At 49.6% G+C, this 27,721-nt stretch overlaps 11 protein-coding genes across 11 annotated transcripts; 8 read left to right on the plus strand and 3 right to left on the minus strand.

Moving 5' to 3' along the window:
• Nucleotides 1–316: 316 nt before the first annotated feature.
• F4807DRAFT_464987 (efflux pump) lies at nt 317–2,527 on the minus strand (the record flags this gene model as incomplete). Its single annotated transcript, XM_048002222.1, has 9 exons — nt 317–724; nt 787–947; nt 1,010–1,513; nt 1,575–1,646; nt 1,705–1,728; nt 1,811–1,985; nt 2,053–2,104; nt 2,158–2,234; nt 2,300–2,527. The coding sequence occupies 9 exons, from the start codon at nt 2,525–2,527 to the stop codon at nt 317–319; spliced, it is 1,701 nt and encodes a 566-aa protein (XP_047849689.1).
• A 567-nt stretch (nt 2,528–3,094) lies between these two features.
• Nucleotides 3,095–4,957, plus strand: F4807DRAFT_444220 (cytochrome P450). Its single transcript, XM_047999633.1, has 4 exons — nt 3,095–3,327; nt 3,395–3,939; nt 4,013–4,587; nt 4,663–4,957. The coding sequence occupies exons 1-4, from the start codon at nt 3,111–3,113 to the stop codon at nt 4,829–4,831; spliced, it is 1,506 nt and encodes a 501-aa protein (XP_047849690.1). The 5' UTR covers nt 3,095–3,110; the 3' UTR covers nt 4,832–4,957.
• Nucleotides 4,958–5,504: 547 nt separating this feature from the next.
• F4807DRAFT_454175 (MFS general substrate transporter) lies at nt 5,505–7,120 on the plus strand (the record flags this gene model as incomplete). The annotated part of the gene is made up of 4 exons (XM_048000544.1): nt 5,505–5,780; nt 5,842–6,052; nt 6,121–6,211; nt 6,274–7,120. 4 exons carry the CDS (start codon nt 5,505–5,507, stop codon nt 7,118–7,120), a joined length of 1,425 nt encoding a protein of 474 aa, XP_047849691.1.
• A 2,009-nt stretch (nt 7,121–9,129) lies between these two features.
• F4807DRAFT_444239 (S-adenosyl-L-methionine-dependent methyltransferase) lies at nt 9,130–11,061 on the plus strand. The gene is made up of 4 exons (XM_047999634.1): nt 9,130–9,969; nt 10,023–10,158; nt 10,220–10,255; nt 10,330–11,061. Exons 1-4 carry the CDS (start codon nt 9,592–9,594, stop codon nt 10,605–10,607), a joined length of 828 nt encoding a protein of 275 aa, XP_047849692.1. The 5' UTR covers nt 9,130–9,591; the 3' UTR covers nt 10,608–11,061.
• A 130-nt stretch (nt 11,062–11,191) lies between these two features.
• Nucleotides 11,192–12,141, plus strand: F4807DRAFT_464991 (NAD(P)-binding protein; the record flags this gene model as incomplete). Its single annotated transcript, XM_048002223.1, has 4 exons — nt 11,192–11,414; nt 11,470–11,700; nt 11,821–11,890; nt 11,979–12,141. 4 exons carry the CDS (start codon nt 11,192–11,194, stop codon nt 12,139–12,141), a joined length of 687 nt encoding a protein of 228 aa, XP_047849693.1.
• Nucleotides 12,142–12,852: 711 nt separating this feature from the next.
• F4807DRAFT_444243 (Ctr copper transporter) lies at nt 12,853–14,459 on the minus strand. The gene is made up of 3 exons (XM_047999635.1): nt 13,553–14,459; nt 13,356–13,451; nt 12,853–13,287 (listed from the first exon to the last, which is right to left on the minus strand). The coding sequence occupies exons 1-3, from the start codon at nt 13,909–13,911 to the stop codon at nt 13,239–13,241; spliced, it is 504 nt and encodes a 167-aa protein (XP_047849694.1). The 5' UTR covers nt 13,912–14,459; the 3' UTR covers nt 12,853–13,238.
• Nucleotides 14,460–15,028: 569 nt separating this feature from the next.
• On the plus strand, nt 15,029–17,691 carry F4807DRAFT_293315 (ferric reductase like transmembrane component-domain-containing protein). The gene is made up of 3 exons (XM_047994850.1): nt 15,029–15,931; nt 16,039–17,068; nt 17,133–17,691. Exons 1-3 carry the CDS (start codon nt 15,203–15,205, stop codon nt 17,249–17,251), a joined length of 1,878 nt encoding a protein of 625 aa, XP_047849695.1. The 5' UTR covers nt 15,029–15,202; the 3' UTR covers nt 17,252–17,691.
• On the plus strand, nt 17,567–19,653 carry F4807DRAFT_293422 (homoserine kinase). The gene is made up of 3 exons (XM_047994853.1): nt 17,567–18,554; nt 18,710–19,008; nt 19,077–19,653. The coding sequence occupies exons 1-3, from the start codon at nt 18,131–18,133 to the stop codon at nt 19,428–19,430; spliced, it is 1,077 nt and encodes a 358-aa protein (XP_047849696.1). The 5' UTR covers nt 17,567–18,130; the 3' UTR covers nt 19,431–19,653.
• A 1,069-nt stretch (nt 19,654–20,722) lies between these two features.
• Nucleotides 20,723–22,657, plus strand: F4807DRAFT_293319 (FAD binding domain-containing protein). Its single transcript, XM_047994851.1, has 2 exons — nt 20,723–21,483; nt 21,536–22,657. The coding sequence occupies exons 1-2, from the start codon at nt 20,985–20,987 to the stop codon at nt 22,549–22,551; spliced, it is 1,515 nt and encodes a 504-aa protein (XP_047849697.1). The 5' UTR covers nt 20,723–20,984; the 3' UTR covers nt 22,552–22,657.
• Nucleotides 22,658–22,944: 287 nt separating this feature from the next.
• F4807DRAFT_444264 (ARM repeat-containing protein) lies at nt 22,945–25,843 on the plus strand. Its single transcript, XM_047999636.1, has one exon. It carries the CDS (start codon nt 23,072–23,074, stop codon nt 25,490–25,492), a length of 2,421 nt encoding a protein of 806 aa, XP_047849698.1. The 5' UTR covers nt 22,945–23,071; the 3' UTR covers nt 25,493–25,843.
• Nucleotides 25,844–27,680, minus strand: F4807DRAFT_444267 (quinon protein alcohol dehydrogenase-like superfamily). The gene is made up of 4 exons (XM_047999637.1): nt 27,547–27,680; nt 27,467–27,488; nt 26,890–27,385; nt 25,844–26,804 (listed from the first exon to the last, which is right to left on the minus strand). The coding sequence occupies exons 1-4, from the start codon at nt 27,566–27,568 to the stop codon at nt 26,226–26,228; spliced, it is 1,119 nt and encodes a 372-aa protein (XP_047849699.1). The 5' UTR covers nt 27,569–27,680; the 3' UTR covers nt 25,844–26,225.
• Nucleotides 27,681–27,721: the final 41 nt, after the last annotated feature.

Here is a 27,721-nt window from a genome sequence, read left to right on the forward strand (position 1 = left end):
GGCACTTAATTTTATATGAGCAAGCTTGTACCTTACATGCTGAGCCAAAATTCTAAAATCTAACGTCCGAAGTACTGACCTATCGACGCTAAATAAGGGAAATCAGGGGCTAAAGTGTATTCTTTACCCCTTTGGGCAATATTCTTAGAAAAATATTTTTTTGGCATAGTTGAACGAACAGGCCGCCGTACTGGGTACGAGCATTTCCTCAGTTAAGTCCATCCACTATGCATACCCACTTCATAATTGCCCTTTGAGCTTTCAGCTCAAGACACCATAACACAGAGCACCAGACACTGATGAAATAGAATATGGATCACGCCGACTCCCCATGCTTATCAGAGTGAACAGCCCCGTCTTCCACTTTATTGCCTTTTGTTCTTAGATCATGCCAACCCATACCCCACAACACGACAATGCATGCAGCAGCTATTGCGGTAACGAAATAAAAAACTCGGTCAACACTGGTGGCGTAGGCAGCAAGGACCCCAGGGAGATCATCACTCTTCACAATGGCACGAAATCCTGTAGCCCCTGCCTGAATCACTGCCGCCGCATCGGTGCGCGGTGCCTTGTCTAGTAGCTGAGACTTCAAGCTGGAGTTGAAAATCACATTACACACAACCAAAACGAGAGCTGGACCTAGTGATTGAGCGAAGATAACGAGGGCCATACCGGTGGCAAGCTGCGCTTCTCCGACGGCGGCTTGGATTGAGATGATCGACTTCGTGCGGTGATCAAGGTTAGCTTATCCGTATGGTCCAAACGGTGTGTTCGTTAACATACTAGTTGCATGCTGAGCCCTGACCCAACACCTGCCAGAATTTGGAAGCCGACCCAATCCCCAGTCGAACTATCGGGCTGCAGCAGCGAATAGAGTCCGCTTCCCAGGGCAAGAAAAATAGTGCCAACTACAGCTATTGGAATTATATAGCCCATTTTCTGTACTAGAATCTAGTAAGCGACCTCTGTCATCCGGGATTGACATACGAGAATACTCGGAACTTACACAAAACTCCAGAGAGACCAGCCATCAAGAGCTGCGGCAGAATCGTGGGCAAAAGATATACACCACTTAACATCGCTGTCACATTGTTGATAGCCTGGAAATAAATGGGAAGAAAGAATGTTGCACCGTAAACAGCCGAAATCATGAAAGCCTGGAAAAGCCCCGATGCCCACACAACTGTCTGTTTTATCATTGAGTGTGGGAGAAGTGCATCATCTCCTTTGTGTCGATTCCAGAGGAGCCACACGACAAAAGTTGCACCGGATCCACAGAATAGTCCTATGACAGTGGAAGACCTCCATGCGTACTGATTGCCTCCATATTGCAGAGCAAGTAGGAGTTGAAGGACGGCAGGTGCAAAGAGAGCAAATCCAAGAAGATCTAAGTAGTGGTGCAATCTCGAGAAAATTACGAAAGCCTTTTGTTTTGGCATTTGTTCAGGAACTGGCACTAGAAGGATGACCAGTGCAGTAAATGCTCCAACCGGTAAATTGACATAGAAGCCTGGTGTCTATATCAGCGAACTGCTCGTCCTGGAGAGCAGATGGACTTGGAGAGCACTTACACCACCTCCATGTAGTATATGTGGTAAAAGCACCTCCTATGAGAGGTCCTGCTACAAGACCGAACTGCATCACTGTGGTAACGAGTGGGTGAGCATAGAGGCACTTGGCATGGCATAGAAGAAAACTCACAACCCATAGTCAGACCGATGAGTGCTATTAATTCTACACGTTAGTAATTATCAAATTTCCAGAGGTTCCAAGATCCAGTCACAAGCCCCTAGGAGGCTCCACATACCAGGACGCTTCTCAAGAGGTGCACAACTCGAAATGATGGTTATGGCGCCATTGGTGATACCAGCAGCGCCGAATCCAGCGACGGCGCGCCCGACGATCAACATATCGGACGAGGCAGCAGCACCACACAAAATGGAACCGATCTCGAATATCGCGAAGAACGACAAGAACGACCACTTTATAGCCCCATTAGCAAAGAGACTGGCTATGGATCTTGTCAGAGCATGTATCGGTAATACGGACCTTGGTGTTGAAGTGCGTATACACCTTTCCTGTGAGTGGCTGTGGAGCAGCACTGTAGCGCCTCTTAGAACGACATCTTCTGACCGAATGATGGAACCCACGAACCTGCCAAACTGGTATGCACTGGCATACCACCCGACATCTGGAAGCGAATTGAAAGTGTCGGTGATACTCGGGATTGCCTTTAGGTCAGTGAGCAAGTGAAAAAAAAAGCCCCGCGAAAAGGCTCGACGAAGAGATTACTGACCGTGCTGACGACCATCGTGTCCAAAAGCATCAAGAAACAAGCAAGCGCCACGCTCGCGACAATCAACACCAGTTTGACGCCTGTCACATATTCGTCTGAATTGTCGTGGTGATTATCCGTCTCGCCTACCTCCTCCTTGGAACTCATCACTGGCGCCTCCTTTGGTAGCAGCACCTCAGGGCTCCGCTCAACAGAGGAGGGCTGAGAAGCAGGTCCTAAATTCGACATGCTCGTAACCTGCTTCGTGCAGTTGTATGTCTGCCTTTGGGGGGGGGGGGGGGGGGTTGTACGTGATGATAATGAGGATGAAATTGTTTTCGTCCAAGGGACGACCTCTAACTCAAGTATCTAAATACTAAGGCCAGGGCCGTCGGCACGTATGTTTGACGTATGGGACGCCTGGGGTACCTCCCCGAAGGGAGGCAGAGCAAGGGGGGGATTGTACGTAGAGTGTGGAAGAGGCACTTCCAACTGTATAGTAATGAATGATATGGAAGTGGACTATGTTTGCTATGCATGCTCTATGGCTCTCTATGGCCCTTTGTCCCGGATCCTTGCTGACGGTTGGTTGGTGAATCGGCCCCTTACATCCTTATACCGAGTCGTTACAGGATAGCCTTATGCCATGTGGGACTAACGGCCTGCAGGATGTACCCTATTCCAACCAACAGCTGGTAGTAGATCATTGATTAATGCCAAGTGAATTTAGGTACTAGGTATAAACTCACAAGCCCTCCCCCTCCGTCCCCTCCCAACCCAAAATTTCCAACTGAGTTTCATCGCGTAGACTCAACATTCTACCGTCGTCGTCATGGAAGCTCTCTCCAGCTTGCTATCGTGGCAGAGTATTGCCGCTACCGTCGTCCTCTACTATGCAACACTTGCGCTGTACCGGCTTTATCTGCATCCTCTAGCACGATTCCCCGGCCCCAAGCTCGCGGCTGTGACGCGATTGTACGAAGGCTACTACGATCTTTACCAGAGCGGCCAGTATACCTTCAAGATAGCAGAACTGCATAAACAGTACGGTGAGAAGCAACTGGCCCTCGGGTGCCGCACCGGCTGCTGCACCGTCATTACTTACATCTGGAACAGGCCCAATTATTCGCATCAGCCCCTATGAGCTTCACGTGAATGATCCAGCTTTCTTTGACACTCTCTACAACCGCCAGGAAGGAGTATGGCACAAGTACGATTGGTCCGTCGATGCCTTTGCGACCAAAGGCGCCACTCTCTGGACGGCCGATCACACCCTCCACAAGAACCGTCGTCTGCCACTGAGTCCCTTCTTCTCCAAGGTCAAGGTGTCGAATCGGCAGGATATGATCATGAGGCATGTCCAAGCGCTTTTTCACAGACTATCGGGCTTTGCTGCGTCTCAGAAGACCGTAGACCTCGGCGCCGCATTTACTGCATTCGTGCGCGATGTTTCCAACGAGTATATATTGGGGAAGCATTATAATGATCTTGGGAAGGAAGACTTCGATGCCGGTATGGTGGTCGCCGCCCAGGCTGGCGGTCTTTTGTGGCGTACTACTAAGTTTATACGCTTCTTCGGTCCCTTAATGCGGTCCATCCCGACGCAGTGGATCATGGCAGTCTCCGATCCTATCATGAAAGACTTCTTCCGCTTCCATATGGTAAGTTCCAACTAGAAAAATGTATTGTTCAACAGCTAACGCGTATCGTGTTTGTGTGTGTGATTGTGTATAGATGTCTATGAATGATACCAAGAACCTCATGAAGGCGGCAGTATCCCCAGATGATGACGGCCCACGCACGTTGGTCCATGAAATCATGCAATCCAAACTTCCACCCCCAGAGAAATCATTTGAAAGAGTATTTGATGATATGTCCACCACAACAGGCGCTGGATTCGAGACGACGGCTGCTGTTATACGAATCGCAACCTTCCACATCTACAATAACTCTAAGATCCTCCAGAAGCTACGGGCTGAGCTCACTGCTGCCCCCGACCGTGAGTTGAAGACGCTCGAGCAGCTTCCTTACTTGACTGCCATCATTATGGAAGCCATGCGTCTGGCTCCCGCCATAGCCACTCGCAGTGCTCGTATCGCCCAGGACAAGGACCTCGTTTACGCAGACTGGCGGATACCAGCCGGCACGCCCGTCGGGATGACCCTACACTTGCTTCATCAGAATGAGGAAGAATATCCGGAACCCCAGCGCTTCAACCCAGATCGATTCATGGATCCCAACCCATGGCAGCTGGGCAACAAGACCTTCGTGCCTTTCGGAAAAGGAAAGCGTAGTTGTATTGGAATGTAGTAAGTGCCACCTACGATCCATGGTCCATGACCCACGATCTACTACGAGTTACGCCGACTAATATCTTGATTCAGTCTTGCCTGGGCTGAGATCTACCTACTGCTTGGCTACATTGTGCACCGCTTCGAATTCAAGTTTCCCACAACAAAGGCGGAGGATTTCTACGTCACTCAAGACAATTTTGCCCTTGTCACTCCAAGCATGGGAGTTGTCCCTGCTCTTGTTACTGAGGTTACAGTATGAACAAAATTTTTGGTTGAGGAAAGCACTAGAACTTAATAAGGAAACGTATTTCTACCATGAGTAAAAAATTGAAAATTCTTGGAGAATACTTATATATTATATGGAATGAAGATGAAACTAACTAAATGACTCCCATATAATGTTATTATTAAAGGATACTCTCTTTAGAATGAATGTATACCAATCTTATGAGATGCCGACTTTCAGCTGCCTACCTCCTAGGTACCTACCCAGCCTATAGAATACCGAACATAGAGAAATCGTCAGCTAACTGGAAATAATTTCTATTGGAGTCACTCGCGAAATATCTTGGCTTTCCTGTGGGGTCGTAGCTACGACATTTGAGTTGTTATAGAACGAGACGAGATGAGTAATGTCTTATACAGAAGGCTAGTTTCCTCACTAGTCCAGCAAAGCCCCCTGTCGCGATTCAGAGGTGTATATGTTTATCTTGGCGTATCGAGAAGATTGGATAACAACAATGCCGACGGACTAGAACAATTACTTCATACCTGACCATACCGAATGGAACATTGGGGTAACTCAAGGCACCTTATTTATAAAAGAAGACTGGAACAATTCGGCGAATGTTTGGCTGCGCCGCTCTTCATGTATTCAGTCGCCGAATGGCAACTTCGCCCCTATCTACCCATCTATTCTTTAAACACCTACCATGATCATCCACCGGGGCTCCGACGACCTCCCCTCCAAGCCGGAACCCGATTCCCAGTTCCAGCAAGTCGATAATACTGGGCCAACTGCTTCAGACGGGGACTTGGACTTCGCGCGCCGCGAGGCCCGCGTCGTCGCGAAGCTCGACTTGTACGTGTGCCCGATCCTCGTCGCGCTGCAGCTCGTCTCGTTCCTGGACCGGGGCAACATCGGGTTCGCGGCTTCGCAGGGCATGACGGCGGACCTGCGGCTCGTCGGCACCCAGCTCAACACCGCCGTCTCGCTCTTCTACCCGCTGTACATCCTGGCCGAGTTTCCCGGCCGCGCTGGTCGCCAAGCGGGTCGGCTTCCGCCGCTTGATTCCCGCGGCGGCGGCGTGCTGGGGCTGCGCGTGCCTGGGGAACGGCTTCGCGAGGGGTTTTGGCGATCTTGCGGCGTGTCGGCTTTTGATGGGCTTGTTTGAGGGGTTCTTGATGCCGAGCCTTACGCTTATGCTGGCGAATTGGTATAAGAGGGAGGAGATTGGGTTGAGGATAAGCTACCTGTTCAGTATGGCATACATACCACGAAGAAATCTGTGGAGTTCTGTGTCCACCGTGACTGACGCGTCGGTGCAGTTGCTTCCTCGGTTTCAAGTGCGTTTAGCGGCTTGATCGCGTACGCCATCTTGTTCATGGATGGAAAAGCGGGATATCCGGGGTGGAGGTGGTGAGTCACGACCCGAACAGACTTTTCTTCCTGGTGCTGATAGAGATACCATCTGCCATCAGGCTATATATCGTTGAGGGCTCCGTAACCGTTATTATCGCTAGTATCTGCTACTTCATCATCCCGTCATCTTACACCACGGCTTACTTCCTAAACGAGGATGATCGAGCCGTGATGCGGAAGCGCGCGGAACTCACGGAAGCGTATAGCGGTGGAAAAGGACACTATACCCGCGCCGAATTCATGATGGCTGTCAAAGACGTGAAGACCTGGCTGCACGCGTTCGTCCAAGTCATGTGCTTGACCGTCATGTATGGCTTCAGCGTCTTCCTGCCCATTATCCTTCGCTTCGGTTTCGACTTCAGCGTTGAGCAGTCTCAGTACCTCAGCATTCCGGTATTCTTTTGGGGTTCTCTCGTCTACGCCATGGTCGGATACTTATCCGACCGATACGCGCGAAGATTCGTTCCTTGCGTCTCCTTGGCGCCATTTGGTGTAATCGGCTATGCGATTCTTCTGGGCGGCGAACACCTTTCGGCTGGAGTTAAATACTTCGCTTGCTTCATCATTGCGACCTGCGTATGGGTTATGGGCGGCGCGAATATAGCTTGGCTCTCAACTAATACTGCCCCTGATGGCAAGCGTGCCGCGTCCCTTGGTTTGGCTCTAGCAATAGGAAACCTCGGTGGAATCATCTCGGGGCAGATTTATCCTCAGAAGATGGCTCCGGCGTACACTCTAGGCCATGCGTGGAGTCTCGGGGCGATAAGTATCGCGTTTTCCACTTGGTGGGTGATTAGGTATGTCTATTGTAGCCGTGAGTCACTCAAGAATGAGGCTCGCGAAGGGGGAAGTGCAGAGTCAGTGAGATTTTCTGATAGAGCACCGACTTATAAATACCAGCACTAGCTCAGTCAATAGTAGGTCTTTGCTGGGGTTAAACAAGACGTCGAGATAGCCCAATCACAAGTATTATTTACGTAGGAACCTCAAAACAGCTTGACTAGTATCCAGTATGGATCGCCGTCCTTTTAAAGGACGACACTGCCTTTAGAAATAATATGACCGATACTTAACCATGCCTTATGTTTGAATAGGATTAATGGTTATTATGTCATACTCATAAATCTTTATTATCTTGCCATTTTATAAGCACCGCACTCGGTTTTAGAGTCGCGCATATATGTCCATGCCCTTCACTCTTAGTATATTCCTAGACTTACTACCTAGGTACGGATTGTAATTCGCGCAAAATGCCGTGCAGCATTAGTTCCGGCAGTTAGGTTTATATCTTCCTTCAGAAGCCAAACAGGTTTAAAGAAAGACTACGTTCGACCCCGCGCAGCTTGTCATGTCGGGATGTTTCCGAAATCTGCCGTATCCACTTCGTTGCGGGGGACGGCACGCGCGGGCTACTACCCGGCACCTAGTAAATACAAAGTACTACCTAGTAGTAGTTAATAAGTTCCTTGATTACCTAAAGAAGTAAGCAGAGTTACACTGAAGTTACGATAGAGATAAAGGTTGACCCTCCGAGACTTCCGTCCGGGGAAAGGTGGGTCCACCAGAAAAAAGGGGAGTGGGTATTATGTAAGGACAAGTATCAATTCACAGCATTAAAGACTCAACTTAATTATGAAATAATGCGTATTAAATAATCGAAGATATATTTATTCCTAGGATCGTTCTATAAGAAAACACCACCGACTATAAATCGCCAAGTGATCTATAGATTTACATCATTATTCCGCGTCGTATAAGTAATTGCGGAAAAACGTACGCCCAAGCCTCTTACAAATCCAGTACCTAGAGCTATAGGCCATGCCAGAATGAACCTCTCACCTAAGAATGGTTCAGCAAATAAAATGATTTCTAATCGAACATCATTTAGGTACATAGGGACCTATTACACATCAACCTTTCCATTACAGGTATACAAGAGCCAGCGCGATTTAGCGGTCATAGCGCGGATGCGAGTGAAGTTAAACATGATACATTAGCATCTAAAAAGAGCTGAATAATTGTTTATCTTCGACTATTACCGGCAGTACGCATTAATAAGATGGTTCGGCTAGTGGCTTTTAGGTTGCTTATGAAGATACAATCTACGAATTCTTCTTTAAGTAGTACGTTATGAGGAACAATGGATGGCATAGGGCTCCGCGGTAGCATTGTCGCATCGTCATGTTACGTCGAAGGAGCTAAACCAGGGTTGACACAATGCATTTTGGTTCTTCTGTGGAGGTGCAAAGACACGAAGTGACATGGCTAGCATGTTACCTAGGTAGGTACCTAGGCTCGCCCAGTGTATTATGGGCCTCGCGACGGCGGCACCGGCTCCTCGCGATCACCAGCCCGCCGACTCCTTCGACCCCCACCGCCCCCGCTACCAAGAACTAGGTTTCTACCGTTACCCAATGCCGACGTTATAGGTCGATTTCTTATGTGATTCAAATGTAAACCTGATAGCTATTGCATGGCAAATAGCCCCAGTTCATATCGGTGCCATGTGCGCGGGGTCCCGGTCGGAGCGAGTCTACGACGTTGAGGCCGAACATAATGGAACGCTGACGACTTAGATGTTGGATATAAGTATTGCCAGTTACCTGGAAGCAACGTTAGTATTTCTCTTCGGCATTAGACATTTTACCTGACTCAAACATATAGCATCGTTGCCTTCAATAATACCTATACACGTGGCTCAAAGATCAGGCTTTGATCTAGTCGAATTGTATGAGAGCTCTTCAAAATGGCGGCCCAAATCAGAACACTCGAGCCTACTGTTGCAGTTCTTGAGAAACTAGCTGCCGACCCTACAGCTACGCGCACAACTCTTGGAACGGATGATGAACTTCGAAAGAGACTCCTCTCGGCGATCCAGACACTTGTGCCGGAGCTAGAGACACCGGCTGAAGCATGCCAACGATTCCTATTCAATGTGAGCTTATTCTCTGAACAAAGGCGATATCTCATACACAAGTTCAGCCCTATAGCGTCATCACACACCAATGACATATTCTCAATGACGCACCTTGCTTACCTAGTTTTAGACACTCGAGCTCTCCATGGCCAAGATCGCCGTAGACCTCAATATATTCAACCTGCTTAAGGACAGCGCAACCCCTCTATCGACCGAAGAACTCGCAAAACAGACCGGCAAAAGCCCAAACACGAAATTGTTGGCGCGAGTCCTAAGGTACCTAGCTTCCTTGAGCTTCATCCGTGAAGTCGATACTGGCGTCTGGACTGCGAGCCACCTTGGGAACAACCTATCAGGAAAGGGGCAGAGCGCAGGTGTAGTAAATATGTAAGCCTCAATGCAATGCAACTCCAGACTGAACACCACTTAGACATCGCTCGGTGTCATTAGGCAGGTATCTATGCATGACAGCGCTAACCAGTGTGTTAACAGGGTTGATAACAGTGGCTTAGCAATGCTAACTCTTCCTGCTTTCCTTCGTCGGCATAATTATAACCCTCCCGAAGACAAGAGTGATACAGCGTTCGCGCAGGGAAACAGAGTGACTCCAGATGAGGTGACGTTCTTCCAGTGGTTGAAGAACCGCCCTGAAAATGCTAAAACTTTCAACATCTTTATGACGTCTCATCGGCCCGGGGCTAAAACACCGTTCGATAACCCAGAGGTCATCAAGAAAATCACGGATGCCTTTGAAAAGGTGACTGCTAGGAGGGAGGGAGGAAAAGCGAAAGGGGTATCTTTGGTGGATATTGGCGGTGGTATTGGTCACCAATGCAAGGTGAGTTATCCGTTACTTAGAAACGGAAATTAGGCTAATATGAAGAATACTAGGCCTTCAAGAAGCAAGTGCCAAACTTGGGTGGCACAATTGTTTTGGAGGACCTAGAAGAAGTGGTAGCAAATGCTGAACTTGAGGACGGGATCGAGAAAGTACCAGTAGATTTCCTTGCAAGCCAACCCATCCAAGGTTAGCCCCGTATAATCCATTACTTGCCAACATTGAATCCTTCAGGCTAACAAGTTTCTAGGTGCTGCATCCTACTATTTCAGGAGTGTCCTGCACAGTGAGTGACTCCCCCCTTTATCGTCTACCCCTTCAACATCAGTGCCCTGCTGACAGATTCATTCTCCTTTGGAGACTGGCCCGACCAATACACCCGAAAAATCCTCGGCCATGTGCGAGATGCCATGGATCAAGACTCCCTACTTCTACTCGATGAGATGGTCCTGCCGGACAGAGGCGCACATCGATATGAGACACAGCTTGACTTGACGATGCTTGCCCTACTCAATGCGGAGGCAAGAACTAGGACACATTGGAACGAATTGTTGACCGAGTCAGGCTTTGAAGTGGAGGACATTATATTCTACGAGGAGGAAGCCAGACAATCCATCATCATCGCAAAGAAGGTGTAAATAAAAGCACTGCAACTACAAAATGACCCATTCGTCGGAGTCAGGTAGGAGGCAGTCATCTTTTCAACAAACGGGCGGCTTAGTGGGATGTTTTGATCTACGATTTAGTGGCTGAATTTGATACTACAATACGTACCTATATCACGACTCAAGGCAGTCAGAAGTGGTAAAACGGGGCTTTGAAATATGATGTGCTGAGTAATACACTTCGTCCGTCGACTCGGTCTAAAGGCCGATTTGACACCTCTGATTGGACCTCATTTCGTATTTGATTTGTAACGTAGAAACGATATATTATAAACCTAGTCTACAAAGGAACATTCGATGACGCGCAACATTGCAATTGTTCAAAATTGATTGTAATGGGATTGCTTAGAAATGAATATATACGCCTATAGTTGAATCGGCAACAATCGCCGTAAGGGTATTATCTTCCTTAAATACCTATAGAGGTGAGCCACATTTTTTGTCGATCACATTAACTATTAACTCCATTATAATTGTTTTAATACTTTACTCGCCTTAAAAATTCATTTTTTTCCATCGCATAGGTACCTATACGACATATTCTATACAAATTCACCATGCCAACTGCCTTGATTATTGGTGCTGGGCCTAGGGTCGGCCAAGCCTCTGCTGAGGCTTTTACAGCAGCGGGTTACCAGGTTGCCGTGGCATCTAGGAAACAAAGCATTGGCCCAAATTATCGACACTACACCCTCGATGCCTCCGAACCAGACCAGGTTCCAGCGCTCTTCGAGAAAGTTTCCGCAGACCTCGGCGTACCGAGTGTTGTCATATATAACGGTATGTCATTGCTGTCTTTTCGTTTGCGTTCTACCTAGCTAAATGAATATTCTAGCGGCATACATGAGCGGCATGACGCCCCCTGACAGCCCGTTTGAGAAAGGTCTGGAAGACTTCCAAGCCGGTATGAACGTAAACACCACTACCCCTTTCATGGTAGCACGGGAGGCCGTGAAAGGCTTCGAGAAGCTTGGACCTTCTCAACTCGGCCCCGCCGGGGGCACCTTCATCTTTACGGGGAATATGTTGAACGTCGCCGTTATGCCGGGAATGTTAACTTTCGGAAGTAAGTGGTTCTAAGCACCGCCTTGATATATTAAGTGTTTGTCTTGATCAAATAGTCTCCGAAAGCTGTGGCAGACTTCCTAGTTTGTCAAAAGAACTGTTACTGATTTTGATGTTTTAGTGCAAAAGTCTGCTACCGCGAATATGATCAAGCACCTTGCTGAAGCTGCTTACAACGGAAAGCCTTATAAGTAAGTGGAGTATTATACCCAACCATTAGAACGAGAACTTCAACGGAAAGATAGCTGTTCAGCATGTGACTAACAAATAGATGCGTAGATTCTACTATGTCGACGAGAGGCACCAAGATGGAACTCCCATGCTTACCGACCTCAACGGTCCTGGCCATGCGCAGCACTTCCTTAACTTGGTAAAGGATGGTAAACAGAGACCTTGGGATCAGACTTTTGTTACGGGGAAGGGCTATGTCGAGTTTCCATGAGAAAAGTCCATGGCTTGGAACCATGATGCTTCATTGTGATAAATTCGGTTATTCAGCATAATAGTATTCTCAAATAGGAAGTCGTCAAATAATTCTAGAGACGTGGCTAATACTGGTTGACGAAAATTAATGTTACGTACCTGGCACCCGGGTAGTTACGCGTAGAGTGAATGTAGGGAAATAGTAAAGCTGCTGATAGTATGGGGTCTCTTTAGGATATGTGATAGCGCTATTCTTTTAATTTAGGTTGGATAAAGCATCTTTATATATAACTCCTCTTAAGCAGCGAAGCAGTCTCCTAACAGTGTCCTTGCTAGGGCCGGCGCCTCATGGCCCTAAGGTTTAGGCGCGGTTCGTAGAAGATAATATAGATATTTAGAGTGGGAGGCAATAAATGAACAGTTTGATTTGATGCCAAAATCTATTAGGTAAATAATGTACTTCATAGAGTGAGTTTCTTCATATGAGAGCGGTATTACGTCTGGAGAATTAACGGCAAATGACTCAGAGGGTCCCAGGGGCTGCTTATATAATCATATTTCATAGGTATCAGGGAACAGGCAAGTGCTTCCGAAAATTATGAGCAAAGAAAGGAGAGAAAGAAAAAAAAGAAAAGACTATCAGGGGAATCGAACCCTTGAACAAGAACAACCGACTAAATACTAGTAAGGTATTACTTGTCGAACCAACTTAGTCCTAGATGTGCATTATGGTGATCATTTGATTAATATCTATACTTTGTCGAATAAATCTATATATGCCATAGTTGAACCGGTGTAAGTTCGGCATCGTCTATCCAATGAACTCAGGTCAGCCTACTTAGGAAGCTACAGTAGGCATGAGCATGATCTAACTGCTCTGATATGATGTGTTTCTACATCCATTATCTGATTTTCTTAATTGTACCAAAGTGCTCGCACTTATCATTATTAATTCTTTCATAATTAAATTTTCGTATGATCAACGTAGTTTTCTACTTGCCCAAATGCACAACATAGCACAGCCATTTCTTTTTCCTTCCAAAATTTTGTATAACAAAGGCAATGCCGTGATACTCAGTACCACGACAACAGCTCGAATAACCCGAACGAACGAATCTACGCACAGCACACTGTAGGCTCCTGACTTGCGCTCGTCGCACTGCGTCTGTGAGAAAGAAAAATATTGTCAGCATCACGGTAATAATTAAGACAGGGCCGTGAAGTCGCACTTACCCTCCGTCCATATATTCCCAATGGAAGACAAAGGCCCCGATGTAAGCTCCGATAAAGATGCAGATGATGATGTAACCGTTGAAGTACATGGCTAATCTATCGCGGCGGTTAGCTGCTTGAGAAACGTTACTCCGTTGAACGCAAGGACGCATGAATTTTTCCGTGGGCGGCGGCACGAATATGGGACAAGAACATACAACATGATGAAATACGCCACCGCGAACTGAACCATGTGCAGCAACGCTCGAATAGCTTGCTCAAATATCGTTGGTCTGAACCCTCCTGAATGTCCTACGCCCGAGTTCATAGGTGCGGAGCTTGCTATAGCATCCTTGCTATCGCTGTCCCTCGAAGAGGTCGGCATGGCGGCAACAGGGGTAGAAGAATGTTTCCGAACGAGATAGCGATCATATTCCTTCCCGGTCCGGCGGAGGAACTCCAACGACATGGTCAGCAGTATAACGCCGATACAAGAGCCGGCAAACATGCCAGAACTGGTGATGTGCCATGACGATGCTAGGAAACACGAGTCGATGGTGTTCCAGTTCCAAAGCATCTATCCTCACATCAGTATTGTTGCTTTCGTTGAATCTTATCCGGAGCAATAACATACGGATATCTTGCAACTATCGCCTCCCATCGACATCCCGCTCATATCCATAGATGATCCCGTTGACGTTGACGCCGCACCTGTCGCTGTGGCTGTTGCCGTAGATGACATGTCCATGGACATAGACATGCTCGTACTTGTCGACATGTCCATCTTTTATGCCTTTCCAAAATCCAAATTAGATGGGGAAATGCGAAAGTTATGATTCCGTCAAAGCGTCGGGTAGAAATCTTAATGTGTCGTGTCTGATCCGGTTCGCTTAGTTTTGGTACTATCAATGGTGTTAGTATGAAGAGATACGACTAGACCAGAGATTCCGAATCTCTGGATTCCTCGGTTAAAACGCGACGCAGGCCTATTTATATAGTAGGCACTTTCAGCCATAGATGTATGTCTTAGACCCTTAGCTGAGGCTGGCTTGGTTGATGTGTACTGTATACTTGGCCAGCCACTCGGCGGCGAAAAACGACGGTGAACAGGGGTAAGAATAATAGGAAATAGGAGTGAGCACATTTGAGTTGATTATACGCAACCGCTAAGGCCTTCAGCTGCGATTGCCGCACGTCCGCTTATAGTGATTCCACACCTTCTCTATAGATCGTACGTATCCCGTGTTACATGAGAATGTATCGTTGGGTAATTATTTTTCACGTGTACTTCCCTCATTCTTTCGATGTCTCCAAGTACCTATCTGAGTCGCGTTGCCGACAGTTGTCTCTGGAATCCTTCCAAGTAAGACAGCATCCACGTAACGCAGTGAGAAAGTGAACATCTTGGCGTGACCCCCTTCCCCCCATCCACATGTTACCAGTTCTCCGGTATTCGAACGGCAACTATAGTAGGTACCGTACCTACCCATGCAAAACGCCAGGATCTCCATATTAGACATTTCTAGAACACGTCTCGATAGGTGCGAACGACCGTCGAATCTTCTTCCACCTCTCCAAAACAAGTATAGCGCGGGTAGCAATACAGTATAAATCCTTGCGGGCCTCACAATTCATCCACAATTAACCGGGTGCCGTGCGCCGTTACCAACTCAAATCACCTCGTGCGCATTTGTAACCTTGACTTGGAGAAAAACGAGCATTGATCCAAGTGAGTACAAAATGTCTGTGTTGTCTCAGAAGTCGCCGCCTGCCGTCACGTTCTCTCTTCCTCCCCACTACCATTCCTATCCCAAGCGCGTTCGTCTGCGTCTGCCACCGATAACACCACAGCGAGAGCGACGGTGACAATGTCGATGTCTATGGGCGACGACCACAGCATGGGGAACGTGACCGGGCTCCCCCTATCCGACCCACGCTGCGATAGCGACGCCTGCGATGCTTTCAAAGCCGCGCATCAGGCCTCCCAGGCTGCTGTGTCGTACGACCACCAATACGATTACGGGCACTACACGACTTGGTACTACCTCGCTGTTATCGGCGTCGCCACGGTCGTGTATTCCTACCGTCTATACCGGAACCGCATAGCACGTTCCAGGACGTCTACTCCGCAGCAGTCCGGAAGAACGACATCGACGCTGGCTCATAAGATCCTGGCCGTGTGCCGTTTTGTCAACTACCGCCACTCCAAGGGTCCCGTATCCGACTACTTCGGCTTCCCGTCGCTAGGGACGCTGGCCTTCCTCGGCATAACATCGCTGTTCCTACTACTCATGACGTTCTTGGTCCACCCGTACTATCGCGGCCGCCGGGGCTACGGCTCGCCACCCCTTGCCGTGAGGACGGGTCTGATGGCGCAGGCGCTGACTCCTATTATCGTTGCTCTTGCGGGAAAGGTCAACTTCATCACCATGCTTACGGGCATCAGCCACGAGAAGCTGAATGTTTTCCACCGCTGGGTCTCGTACATGTGTCTGTTCCTGAGCATCGTCCATACGGTACCTTTCATAGTCCAACCCCTGAAGGATGGCGGGGCTGCTGCGCTTCGGAAGCAGTATTATAAACCCGGTGGTATGGAGGTATGCGTCTTTTCTCCTCCTTAAAGGCTCCCCATTTTCGCCGAGTTAATCCATAGTACTGGGTTCTCATGATTAATACCATTGACTAATATTCTAACCATGCGTAGTATACCGGAACTCCACCGTTAGGTATCTTAGTAGGCATCGTCGTGCTCTCTATCCCATGGATTCGTCATCGATTCTACAATTTCTTCTACCGGCTACACATCCCCATGTACGTCGTGTACTTGGGCCTTCTGTTCTGGCACTCGAAGCAGGAGAAGGACTCGTGGGTGTACCTATACGCGACGCTCGCGATCTGGCTAGCTTCGTGTCTCGTGCGTCTCTTTTACAAATGGCAGACCTTCAGCATTTTCCGGGATTGGTTTCACGGTCTCCCGTCGAGAGTGGAAGAGCTTCCAGGTGGAATGACCAAAGTAACAGTTCTGGCACCGGCGGACTTCCGATGGAAGCCCGGGCAACACTGCTGGATCCGAATACCTCACTTATCTATCCTGCAGAACCACCCTTTCACAATTGCGAACTTGCCAAAGATTCCGAGCGCGGGTATAAAAAGGGACTCAGACGTGCAGGAAATAATTTTGTACGTCCGAGCACACCAAGGCCTCACTCTCGACTTGCTGAAGTCCGTCGAGAACCACGACATCGTTGAAGATCGAGGACGGTCGGTTTCTATCCACGTCGATGGCCCATACGGAGGAATAGTAGAAGATGTCCCCGCTCTGTACGAATCCTTGATATTCGTCGCAGGTGGCAGTGGAATATCAGCGTGCCTCCCATGGATCCAATATACCGCGCGGCGCGTCGCCGAAGGTTCAGCAGCGGCCAAGAACATTCATCTCATTTGGATGGTTCGATACGCGAGCCAAATACAATGGATAACGGAAGAGTTGGAGCCTCTTATCAATGCTCATCCAGATCTGATACAAGTAGACTTCTTCGTGACGAACTCGAGCTCGCCGACGGTTACGAGCACGGACTCGGAGAAGAATTCCGACGGCGGAGTCGTTGGTGGTAAGCCAAGCGAGAAGAGCACAACGACAGTTAGTCCAAAACTTGGACAAGTCCATAATGAACGCCCCTACTTGCCTAACATACTCCCTCCTCTCCTAACTGCGCGACGATGTTTTATTCTCGGTAAGTGCCATTGATGAGGTCGTACTTCAGAAGTCGTCGACGAAGCTAACACACTTACTCCCAGGCTGTGGTCCGGAGAGCCTGAGAACAGATCTCGCAAATGCGGCATCGGCTGCACAGAAAAAAGTTCTTACCGGCGAAGTTGATATCGTCACATTGCATACAGAATCATTCGGTTGGTAATTAAAAGGCGTACGTAGCAGGGACCTAAGTTCGTCGTGTTAGAGTTACGGATTCATTGCGATATCATATAATTAGAAAACTTACTTCAGCTTATCTCATGCGAAACGACGGGTAGATATCCGGGATGTATCCCTATGACGATTCCGGCGTAAGCATCGAATGCGAAATAAAAAAGAATTTCATAAACAAATGACTTCAAGTTGCATCTTTCATCAGCTCACCAGTGCACCCAGCCAATATCCACACCACACCACAACAAAGACCGGCGTCCGTCCTCTAAATGCCAACCAATTAAAAGCTTGACTCCGTCTCGTTAGGGTAAGCCAGCTACCCCGCAACGGGTACGACCCACCGCGGATTCAGGTTTTCGGAACCGCCTGGTCCCTAACCTAGCCCTTCTAGCCCACCGCCTAACAGCCCACCCAACCTACATACGTACCTAACGTGCCCCTGCTTTTTCAGCCCTGACCTCCGTCATCGGGGCTCAGCTCTAGCACAAAGTGTGAAAATTTCCATTTGCCAATTCGGAGCTTTTCGTCAGCCAGGATTCGAGTCTTAAGAATCCTGCGAGTAAGTTAAAAAATCGATCTTTGGAAATAACGAATATTCTCGGAATTGCTTTGCTTCCGTGCCTAAGAGCTGATTAGCTTGATGTTCCGGTTCCAATTGGCCTAATAACCCAAGTCCAATTCCAGTCGATTTTCGTCTTCGGACACGACACGCGCCTGTGCGGATCCTGCACAATTTCGCTTCACGGACCCCCCATCTCCAATCCCAACCCAAATCGCACCCCATCACATCACATCCCGTCTAATCCTTCCATCCTACATTTCCCCCGGGCCATCTTCCGAACCCGCAAACTATACCCGCTTCACCACGATGGAGTCCTTCGTAATCCGCACCCCCAGCTCTTCTGCCAACATCGGCCCGGGCTTCGACGTGATCGGGCTCGCACTATCCATCTACCTCGAGCTGCACGTTACTATCGACCGGACCAAGACCACCTCCGCAGAGCCATTGAATTGCCGCATCACGTACGAGGGACAGGGCGAGGGGTCCGGCGACGTGCCGCTGGACCCGGCCGCCAACTTGATCACCCGCGTCGCGTTGTACGTCCTGCGGTGCCATGACCAGCGCGCCTTCCCCGTCGAGACGCACGTGCACGTCGTCAACCCCATCCCGCTCGGCCGCGGTCTCGGCTCGTCCGGTGCCGCGGTCGTCGCCGGTGTTATGTTGGGCAAGGAGGTCGGCGGCTTGCACCACTTGGATGATGACCGGCTTTTCGATTTCTGTCTCATGATAGGTAAGCTCCCTCCACCCCGGGCCTCCTTTCCCCTCTTCCGTTTCGTTTCATTCTCAGACATACATATGCATATGTGTGTGTGACCTTCCATTTAGCGCATCCGTGATATTATTCTGTAGTTTTCGAGTATACTAATTCGTCGTGTCTCGTTTCAGAGCGCCACCCGGATAACGTAGGCGCGGCTCTGTTCGGCGGTTTCGTGGGTACTTACCTGAAGCCATTGGCGCCGGAAGACATGGCCCGTGTGGAGATCCCTCTTAGCGAAGTGCTGCCTGCGCCAGCAGGTGGTCTCGACACGGGTGAACGGCCTCCCGAGCCGCCGCTCGGCATCGGCCACCACATCAAGTTCCCCTGGGCGAAGGAGATTAAGGCTGTAGCTATCATCCCTAATTTCCAAGTTCCCACGGCTAAAGCGCGTGAAGTGTTGCCGAAGGAGTACCCGCGACAGGACGTCGTAAGTGAAGTTTTTTTTTTTTACGTCCGTAACGTATATAATATGACTGAAGATTGACTTGATCCCAGACGTTCAATTTACAACGAATAGCGCTGCTCCCAGTAGCGTTAGGACAATCTCCCCCGGATCCTGACCTTATCTACCTTGCTATGCAAGACAAGCTGCACCAGCAGTACCGGCAGACTCTGATTCCTGGACTAGGAGAGATTGTCGAATCTATGTCGCCAAGTTCACAAGAGGGACTGTTAGGTGTCTGTCTCTCGGGTGCCGGTCCCACCATCTTGGCGCTGGCAACAAGCAACTTCGAGGAGATCGCCGAGAGAATTATCAGCAGATTCAGGCAAGAGAACATCGACTGTCAATGGCTCATCCTGGAGCCGGCGGAGGGCACCAAAGTTGTCCGACCATCAGGAAGGAGTTGATGGAGAGAATACGTAAGCTATGAATTGATACCCACGCGGCTTCGCGTCAAAGTTCCTCTAGAGCAATCACCCAGGAAAGAACGAGAATTCGCTTCAGAATCATGGGAATAAGACCCAAATCAAGCTTATTTAGCCAAAAATCGATAATGAGTAAGGAGAGTTCTCGATAGACACATGCGGCTGAAGATAAAAATAGACCAAAATGGATATACGCGCTAATGCAACCGATTAAACAATCTCGGATTTGTTAGTGTATTCTTCCTTCTGCTGATGATAGAGGTTGTGAGCTTTCGAATCGATGAGATAGCTTTTCTCGAGAATAATTTTGCCTTAGACATTAAACTTGAGAAGCGACTGTCTCCTAGAGCGCGGGGTCTCGGTGGAATTTCGCTCGAATGTACCAGATTAGCGAAGCTTCTCTATTGTACCGCACAGTCTTAGTAAGATGTGTGTGTGCCTAGTAATCCATTTGCCCGGATTTTCCAAGGTTAATCGTTCACTTGGGACTCTGTTCCAAGATTCCGGAATATTGCGCCGATTAGTCGTAGTGTCGAATTCTAATCACCTCGCCTATAAACCTCCATGCTACCCAAATACGGTAGTTGGATATAAACCATGTTGCATTGCCGGTGCTTCCCCGTCGGTACGCAGAAGATGCAAGAGAAGCATGTGAATGGAGTATAGCAATGTCAAATCTTTCAAGCTTGCTTATTTCCGGTACGACGAGATTGGCAAGATAATTTCTTTCTTTATGCATTCTTCGCATATACACAAGTGTGAGGGTTGTACTGTTATTTGCGGGGTGTTGGAGAAGGGCTGACGTATAAGGACAGGGGAAAGGAAGGATTCTATGAATATGGCCCTGGTAGCCCTGGTGGCCTGGTAGACCTGGTAGCCTCGGAATCGCGAATCGTGATCAGCTCGGGCCTATTCACTGTTATGGAAGTCAGCTCGTTAGTTTCGTGGGTTAGCCAGTAAGCGAGCTCCTAGGTGTCCTTGGCACCTCGAGCGGATTTTAATGCTTTGCTTGGTCTTCACAGCTCCGAGTAAACCCTAGATCCACCAATCCCGGGGTTGCACGGCTCGTTCCGAAATCTGGTGTTTACATACGGCACACTCCACACGCCCGTATGCGACGGGGTGCTTTGACGTAATAGGCCAATGGCGCCTCCTATTCTTCTACCCATTCCGAATGGATGCGACATTGTGGCTATCGTATTCGGATCTTGCATATAGCGCAGTAATAAATGGGCTGCTAAGCCGTCCCTAAACCTGGAAGCATGAGCTACTTGTAATATAGCACTATCACAAGATCGAATTTCGCTTCTCTCACCCCCAGGCCTACCCTAGCGCCTCGGTTTGCGACATTCACCTGTGAAATCCCCGCAGACATAATGCGACAGAAACGCGTCGTAGATAAGAACATGTGTGTTCCTGTACTAGAGGCTGGAGCCTCATTGCGCAGGGCCTCTAGTCGACACCATTCATTTGTCGGCACTGTTACCCGGATCCCGATACTTTCGAGTAACGTCTTCTTAAACTGGTCGGCTTGAAATGGCTCCGGCGACCTTAAATAAAGCTATATTGTGGGCTGCTGTTGTGCTCGCGGCGTCCGCTACTGCCCAGGACACTTGCGCTACGGTCGAAGAAAATACCAACATCACCGTGCTGAAGCCGTGGACCTTGGACTACAGCACCGAGCAAACCCAATACTGGTCTACGTATTCTGGTGATCTCAAGCCGACATGCATTCTCGAGCCAGAAACACCCGAAGAAGTTGCTGCGATCGTATCCATCCTACGCGGCAATAACGAGACCTTCGCAGTTAAGTCGGGTGGCCACAACCCAAATAATTACTTCGCTAGCGTTTCCGGAGGACCGCTCATCTCGACTAAGAAGCTCAACGAAGTCATCTTTTACCCCGACTCTGAGACGGTAAGAGTCGGCCCCGGTAATCGATGGGACGAAGTAGGGGAGCAACTTGATGCCACTAACTACACTGTCGTCGGCGGGCGCATTGGAAACGTAGGCGTGGGTGGTTATCTGCTGGGAGGTGAGAGCGCGTCGAGAATCTCATTACGAAAGATTCCTAACAGCATATTTAGGTGGTTTGAGTTTTATGAGCGCACAGTATGGCTGGGCTGCTAACTCCCTCCTCGAGGCCACGGTAGTATTGGCAAACTCGTCGATTGTTACTGTTAGCCAGACCAGTCACCCCGACCTATTGATGGTACTAAAAGGGGGCGGTAACAATTTTGGTATCGTAACATCATACCTGCTCCAAGCATATCCGCAAGGAGACATATGGGGCGGCAATCTCGAGTTCACTGCTACGGCCGAAACCAATGCAGCAATTCTGAGCGCGGTCCGCAACTTTACGGAGAACTACCCCGATGAAAAGGCTGGTATTATCGTGACGGCGGAGCGAACATTGTCTACCCTTCTCGACATCTGGGTCATGTTCCTATACTACAACGGTCCCGAGCCACCACAAGGCGTATTCGACGAATTCCTTGCTATCGGACCTACCATTAACACTTGCAAGACGCAAAGGTATTCCGCTCTGCTCAGCGGCAATAACTGGGCGGTTGTGAAAGGAAGCGTTTATACTATCGGGACCGAAACGATTCCACTGCCCAGCGCGGAGGAGGGTCCTGAAATTATGGGCTCCATCTTCGATCACTGGGTAAACGTCAGCAACACAGCTCAGTTGGTGCCAGGGCTCATCGCTAGCATCGCCTTCCAGCCTATGCCCAAGCAAATAGCATCGTTAGCGACGTCCAAAGGCGGTGACATGTTAGATCTAGATGACAGCATAAACCGAATAGTCGTCGAGTTGGATTATAGTTTCTTGTTCAAGTCGGACTATGCCAAGATTGATTCGACTATGCGGGCCACATATGACGGCATTGGAGACATCGTCAAGACCAATCAGGCGAGCGGCGCCCTCCCATCGGACGTGTTCCTGCCGCTTTTTATGAATGATGGATTTTACCCCCAGGACTACTTCGGCAGGTTGAGACCTGAGAAGCTTCAATTGGCTCAGACAGTCCAAGCTGATGTCGACCCTGACGGATTTTGGAAGGACAGGACCGGCGGATTTAAGATACCCTCTACATGATGGAATTGGAAAGAGAATGACCCATACATAGGCCGTTAATGCGATGATATATGCCTAGGTATACATAGAAAATAATATAATGATAATTCCGTCCATCTAGGTTGAGTTTGAAGAGTTGATGTTGAACACGGAAGTGAATCTTCGGTTGGATCTATGATAATAAGCCATGGAGTATCATTGTATCGTATGATATTTACTTAACCGTTTGATTACATATTAGCCGTTCTGTCAAAAGAAGGCGCGGCGCAGCTACCCGCACACGCTCGGCGTAGCGTGGATTACTGTGGGGCGCGACCTCCTTTGGCCTGGCCGAAGTGGCCCCACCAACCCACAAGGTACGCCATAGAGCGATCAATAGGGGACACTTCGCCAAAATATTTACCAAATAATATCTACAAACCCAAGCTGCATACTAACATTGCCCCCTATAATCACTCATTCGACATACTTCCACAGTCCGCCTTACTTGCTTGTTTCAATACTACTCCCAATCGCATGAAATAGAAAAATAATACTAGGCATGGATTTTCTTAAGTCGGCGGTGGCATCTGCCATCGCCCAGGGGCCTCCCTTCCCCTATACCTTTGGCGACAGAGTCGACATCGACACATCGATCTGGACCTTGTACAACGGCACCCGACGGGCCGACGGGTCTAACTGCAGCATATTCTCCTTCGACGTGACCGCGAATAGGGCGCGACTCCCCCTCGCGAAGAATGCGCTCAAGAAACTTCGCACGATGAGACATCCGGGTGTTATCAGGGTGCTGGACACCGTCGAGACAGATACCTACATATATATCGCGACTGAGAGGGTTGTGCCTCTGAGGTGGCACGTCAAGAGGAAGAGTTTAAGTCCCGAGACGATCAAATGGGGGTTGTACAGCATCGCGAGTACGATTAAGTTTATTAATGACGAGGGCTCGTCTATCCACGGCAGCTTGCGCGTCGCATCGATATACACGTCCGAGAGTGGGGAGTGGAAGCTGGGCGGGTTTGAGATACTTAGTAATGTCAAGGATGACGAGGCCGTGATTTATAGGTACGGAAGCTTAGTACCGGATTCGGCGAGATATACGCCGCCGGAGCTCGCGCGGTCGGGTTGGGATGCTATCAAGAAAAGTCCGCACTCGGCGGTAGATGCTTACAATTTTGGAACTACCATATTCGAGGTTTTCAACGGAGATTTTTTGGGTGGGGACCAGGTTGGGCAGACGAAAGGGATCCCACCAAGCATGCATGCGGGTTATAAAAGGCTCGTGAATGCAAACCCCAAAGCCAGGATCACCGTCGGCGCGTTTTTGGAGCAGGGTCGCCGGTCCGGCGGATTCTTCGACTCGTCCCTAATTAAATTGACCGAGGGAATCGACAACCTGGGAGTCAAATCCGAAACCGAGAAGGAAGCGTTTTTGGATGATCTCGACCAGCTAACGGACGATTTCCCCGAGGATTTCTTTAAAATGAAAGTATTGCCTGAATTATTGAAATCGGTGGAATTTGGGGGTGGTGGGCCAAAGGCGTTCGGTGTCGTTATGAAAATCTCTACGAAGCTATCGAACGAAGATTTCGAAGCCCGAGTTCAACCGGTTGTTATTAGACTATTTGGAAACCCGGACAGAGCTATACGGGTGTGCCTTTTGGATAACCTGCCCTTAATGATCGACAGACTTTCCCAGAAGGTGGTCAATGACAAGATATTTCCCAACATGGTCTCCGGCTTCACAGACCTGGCGCCTGTCGTACGAGAACAGACACTGAAATCAGTTCTCGTAATTATCAACAAATTGTCGGACCGTACGATCAACGGCGAATTATTAAAATACCTAGCCAAGACCGCAAACGACGAGCAGCCTGGCATCAGAACAAATACTACCATCTGTCTCGGAAAGATCGCCAAGAATCTAGGCGCGTCATCGAGAACCAAAGTATTAATAGCCGCGTTCACTCGCTCGCTCAGGGATCCGTTCGTCCACGCGCGCAACGCCGCGCTCATGGCCTTAACAGCGACAGGCGAATATTTCACTGAGGAAGATTGCGCTACAAAAATCATGCCCTCTATTTGCCCATCCCTGGTCGACAAGGAGAAGCTGGTCCGAGACCAGGCAAACAAGGCCCTGGAAGTCTATCTCCAGCGGATCCGCAAAGCCGCTGCTGCCATGCCGGACACGGTCCAGCCGCCGCCCCAAATCACCGAAGGTGCCGGGCCGCGCATGAGCACCCCGCAGCCCAGCGATGCTTCCTCATGGGCTGGATGGGCCATCTCGTCCTTCACCAACAAGCTCTCCGCCGCCTCGGGCGAAATGCAAACCGAGGCAACCAGCAGCAACAATAATAACAACACCAACCACGCCAACAACAACAACAACGGCTCAATTCGGCAATCACCCCGCGCCATCTCCCGAACCAATTCCCCCGAATCCGCCCCCCGCGTCCATTCCACCACCTCCTCGGCCTCCGCGCTCCAACGCCAAGCCGTCAAGTCGCCCTCTCCGGCGGCCGAATCGTACTTCAAGGCCCCGACACCGGTAGACGACGCAGACGCAGACGACGGCGACGCGTGGGGCGACATGGGCGACATGGACGACGACGGGAACGCGTTCTTCGACGCGTCCAGCGAGCCCGCCAAGAAAGCACCAGCTACCACCAGCAGTACGTCCCAGCCCTTCGACGACGACGGCGCCGAACCCGATTTCGCCGGGTGGTTGGCGGCGCAGTCGCAGAAGAAGAAGAGCGGCGGCGGCCTCGGAGGCGGCGCCGCAGGCAAGAGCAAGACGCTTCCCAAGGGCCTCGCGAAGGCGAACGGGAAGGGAGCCGCGGCGGCGGCGGGGGCGCCGAAGAAGGCGTTGCCCGCGAGGACGGTCTCGAAGACGGTGGTGCCGAAGAAGATCGATACGAAGCCTAAGGAAACGGACGATGATGATGGGTGGGGAGACGGGTGGTAGCTTACCTACCTAGGTATTTCGCATTATTATAATGTACTCGGTACTCGGTACTTAGGTAACCTAGGGTGAAGAGGTCGGGTGTGTTGCTTTGAAAAGTGAAGGGGGTATTAGAGCATGGCGTACGGAGTATAGGATTCAGCTAAGAACCAGGGTTTTTGGGTAGATATTAGGCATCAGGCATCGCTTTCTTCCGGTGTCCTGATCTATATAGTAGTAGGATTAAGTACGGTAGATGTAGGGATGGGAATCAGATTCTGCGGAGCAGAGTACTATTATTTCTAATACCGATATTGAAGCGGTCTAGTTAATGCGAATAACGGAAATCTTTCACATAATGAGTTGCAAATACGACCTTAGTATCTAGGTAGATAGGTAGCTACGACTGTTTCAGTGAAAACTGGTACCGGTAAGACATAGCTATCTACCGAGATGAATAGGTACCTAGATGTGACTTTCTGAACCCTCTAAAAGACGAAGAAAGCCAACGATATTGCAGGAAAACTTCATTAAAGCAAGAGGCTAATACTCCTCTAACTCCCCAGCCCTAATCCCTATATAGAAAAATTCATAATCCATAGCATATAGCTTCCATAGGTACCTAGGGTAGGTAAGCTCTCAAGCCAGGCTGATACTCTTCCCGCATCCGCATTCTCCCTCCGTCAAACTTCAGATCAGCCCCGTCTCCAACCGTAACCGCGTACCTATGTAGAAACAGCATAACCCAACGACCCGATCACCGCGCCTCGGAGTAATCATTAAGAGCGACGCAAACCGCGCCGCGGTGATGGCCGTTATACTGGCGAATAACCTGCTGGCTATGCAGCTCCCACAATCTCGCGTAATGGTCCGAGCACGCCGTCACCAGGTACGCCGAATCCGCGCTGAACGCACAGTCCCAGACCCAGCGCTGGTGGCCCGTCAGCGTAGCTTCGAGGGGGTACGGTTTCGCCTCGCCGGCGCCCGGGCCGCCCATGCCCATGCCCATGTTCCCTATTCCCATTCCTCCGACTATGGGGTTGCTCCCGTCGCCGTTTAGCTGGCCGTTGATGCCGTTGAGAGGGGAGGAACCGATGGTAGAACCCGGCATGGGAATGTTAGATAAGGATGCGGATGAGGACTCGTCGGAGGAGGGCGGCGACGCGGTTACTTCCCAGATCTTGGCGGTGTGGTCGGCGGAGCAGGTGGCGAGCTTCTTGACATCCGGGGAGAGCAGGATGCGTGTTATGTACTCTTTGTGCGCCGAGAAGTGGGTTACGGGTAGGAGGTTCGTGTGGTCATAATCTTGGATCAATCGCCAAACAAAGACGTTGCCCTGGAATTAAAGGTTGGTGTTAGCACGTGTAAAGCAACGCAGATTTACAGATAAGTAGCAAGTATAGAGGAAACGGTGTAGATACCGCATTATTGGCAGCGCAGAGTAGCGATCCATCGCTTGCGACAGTGACACTTGAGACGGAGACGTCCTCCTCGGGAATAAGCTGGTGAGAACAATTATTCTCAGCAAGATCCCAGACCCTGACGCTGCCGCTGCGATCACAGCTTATGATCTCGCCCTGATTTGGATGGATAACAACATCGTTGACCGCAGATCCATGGCTGTAGCTTCGCTGGATGGTGCCCGAGCGCGTCTCCCAAATCTTGACCGTTCCGTCTTCAGAGCTCGTGACCATCCATTTTCCCTCGCAGTGAAATGCTACGCCTGTAACATTGCCGGTATGGCCCTCAAACGTAAGCAGCGGATTCGGGTTCGTAGACTTGATATCGTAGAGCTTAACAGTATGGTGGCCGGCGGCAGCTAGGAATCGCTTGTCGGGTGAGATGCACAATCGGTTGACCTGAGAATCTGGGTGCTGGATGGTACGTGAACAGATTCCCGAAAGTGCCTCCCAGAACCTTTATGTTTTCCAACACAACTCGTTAGTTGATGAACCAAGAACGGGCTGGAAATTGGTTCGTTTCGTGTCCGTCGCATACCTGATCGTGTGATCGTACCCAGCTGCATTAAAGTGAGCTTAGAACCAATAGATGGAAGCTTGGATTGTAGTTGGGCCTACCGGTACAAAGAATTACGGACATTGCAACCCCATCAATGGCCTAGCAAGAAAGGAAACGGTCTGGCTGATAAAATAAAGGAGTGTAACGAGTTAGAATAGGTTTATGTCGCATTGGCGCAGAAGCTGGGGAGAAGTTGTTACAAGAAGAATCTCTCGACGGTACGAAGTACAGCTG

The sequence above is a fragment of the Annulohypoxylon truncatum genome, assembly GCF_022578515.1.
Source record: "Annulohypoxylon truncatum strain CBS 140777 unplaced genomic scaffold F4807scaffold_46, whole genome shotgun sequence".
NCBI lineage: Eukaryota > Fungi > Ascomycota > Sordariomycetes > Xylariales > Hypoxylaceae > Annulohypoxylon > Annulohypoxylon truncatum.

Bases quoted from the DNA above. Each gene is read 5' to 3' on its own strand.
- F4807DRAFT_444220 (XM_047999633.1), top strand. From the start codon at position 3,111: ATGGAAGCTCTCTCCAGCTTGCTATCGTGGCAGAGTATTGCCGCTACC. The intron at 3,328-3,394 runs GTGAGAAGCAAC...CATCTGGAACAG, and splicing joins AGAACTGCATAAACAGTACG to GCCCAATTATTCGCATCAGC. The intron at 3,940-4,012 runs GTAAGTTCCAAC...GATTGTGTATAG, and splicing joins ACTTCTTCCGCTTCCATATG to ATGTCTATGAATGATACCAA.
- F4807DRAFT_293315 (XM_047994850.1), top strand. From the start codon at position 15,203: ATGTCGATGTCTATGGGCGACGACCACAGCATGGGGAACGTGACCGGG. The intron at 15,932-16,038 runs GTATGCGTCTTT...AACCATGCGTAG, and splicing joins ATAAACCCGGTGGTATGGAG to TATACCGGAACTCCACCGTT. The intron at 17,069-17,132 runs GTAAGTGCCATT...ACTTACTCCCAG, and splicing joins GCGACGATGTTTTATTCTCG to GCTGTGGTCCGGAGAGCCTG.
- F4807DRAFT_293422 (XM_047994853.1), top strand. From the start codon at position 18,131: ATGGAGTCCTTCGTAATCCGCACCCCCAGCTCTTCTGCCAACATCGGC. The intron at 18,555-18,709 runs GTAAGCTCCCTC...GTCTCGTTTCAG, and splicing joins CGATTTCTGTCTCATGATAG to AGCGCCACCCGGATAACGTA. The intron at 19,009-19,076 runs GTAAGTGAAGTT...ACTTGATCCCAG, and splicing joins AGTACCCGCGACAGGACGTC to ACGTTCAATTTACAACGAAT.
- F4807DRAFT_293319 (XM_047994851.1), top strand. From the start codon at position 20,985: ATGGCTCCGGCGACCTTAAATAAAGCTATATTGTGGGCTGCTGTTGTG. The intron at 21,484-21,535 runs GTGAGAGCGCGT...CAGCATATTTAG, and splicing joins GGGTGGTTATCTGCTGGGAG to GTGGTTTGAGTTTTATGAGC.
- F4807DRAFT_444243 (XM_047999635.1), bottom strand. From the start codon at position 13,911: ATGCTTTGGAACTGGAACACCATCGACTCGTGTTTCCTAGCATCGTCA. The intron at 13,452-13,552 runs GTATGTTCTTGT...CCGCCGCGATAG, and splicing joins GTGGCGTATTTCATCATGTT to ATTAGCCATGTACTTCAACG. The intron at 13,288-13,355 runs GTAAGTGCGACT...TCTTTCTCACAG, and splicing joins TGGGAATATATGGACGGAGG to ACGCAGTGCGACGAGCGCAA.
- F4807DRAFT_444239 (XM_047999634.1), top strand. From the start codon at position 9,592: ATGCATGACAGCGCTAACCAGTGTGTTAACAGGGTTGATAACAGTGGC. The intron at 9,970-10,022 runs GTGAGTTATCCG...GAAGAATACTAG, and splicing joins GTATTGGTCACCAATGCAAG to GCCTTCAAGAAGCAAGTGCC. The intron at 10,256-10,329 runs GTGAGTGACTCC...TCTCCTTTGGAG, and splicing joins TTTCAGGAGTGTCCTGCACA to ACTGGCCCGACCAATACACC.
- F4807DRAFT_444264 (XM_047999636.1), top strand. From the start codon at position 23,072: ATGGATTTTCTTAAGTCGGCGGTGGCATCTGCCATCGCCCAGGGGCCT.
- F4807DRAFT_444267 (XM_047999637.1), bottom strand. From the start codon at position 27,568: ATGTCCGTAATTCTTTGTACCG. The intron at 27,489-27,546 runs GTAGGCCCAACT...ACTTTAATGCAG, and splicing joins GTCCGTAATTCTTTGTACCG to CTGGGTACGATCACACGATC. The intron at 27,386-27,466 runs GTATGCGACGGA...GAAAACATAAAG, and splicing joins GGGTACGATCACACGATCAG to GTTCTGGGAGGCACTTTCGG.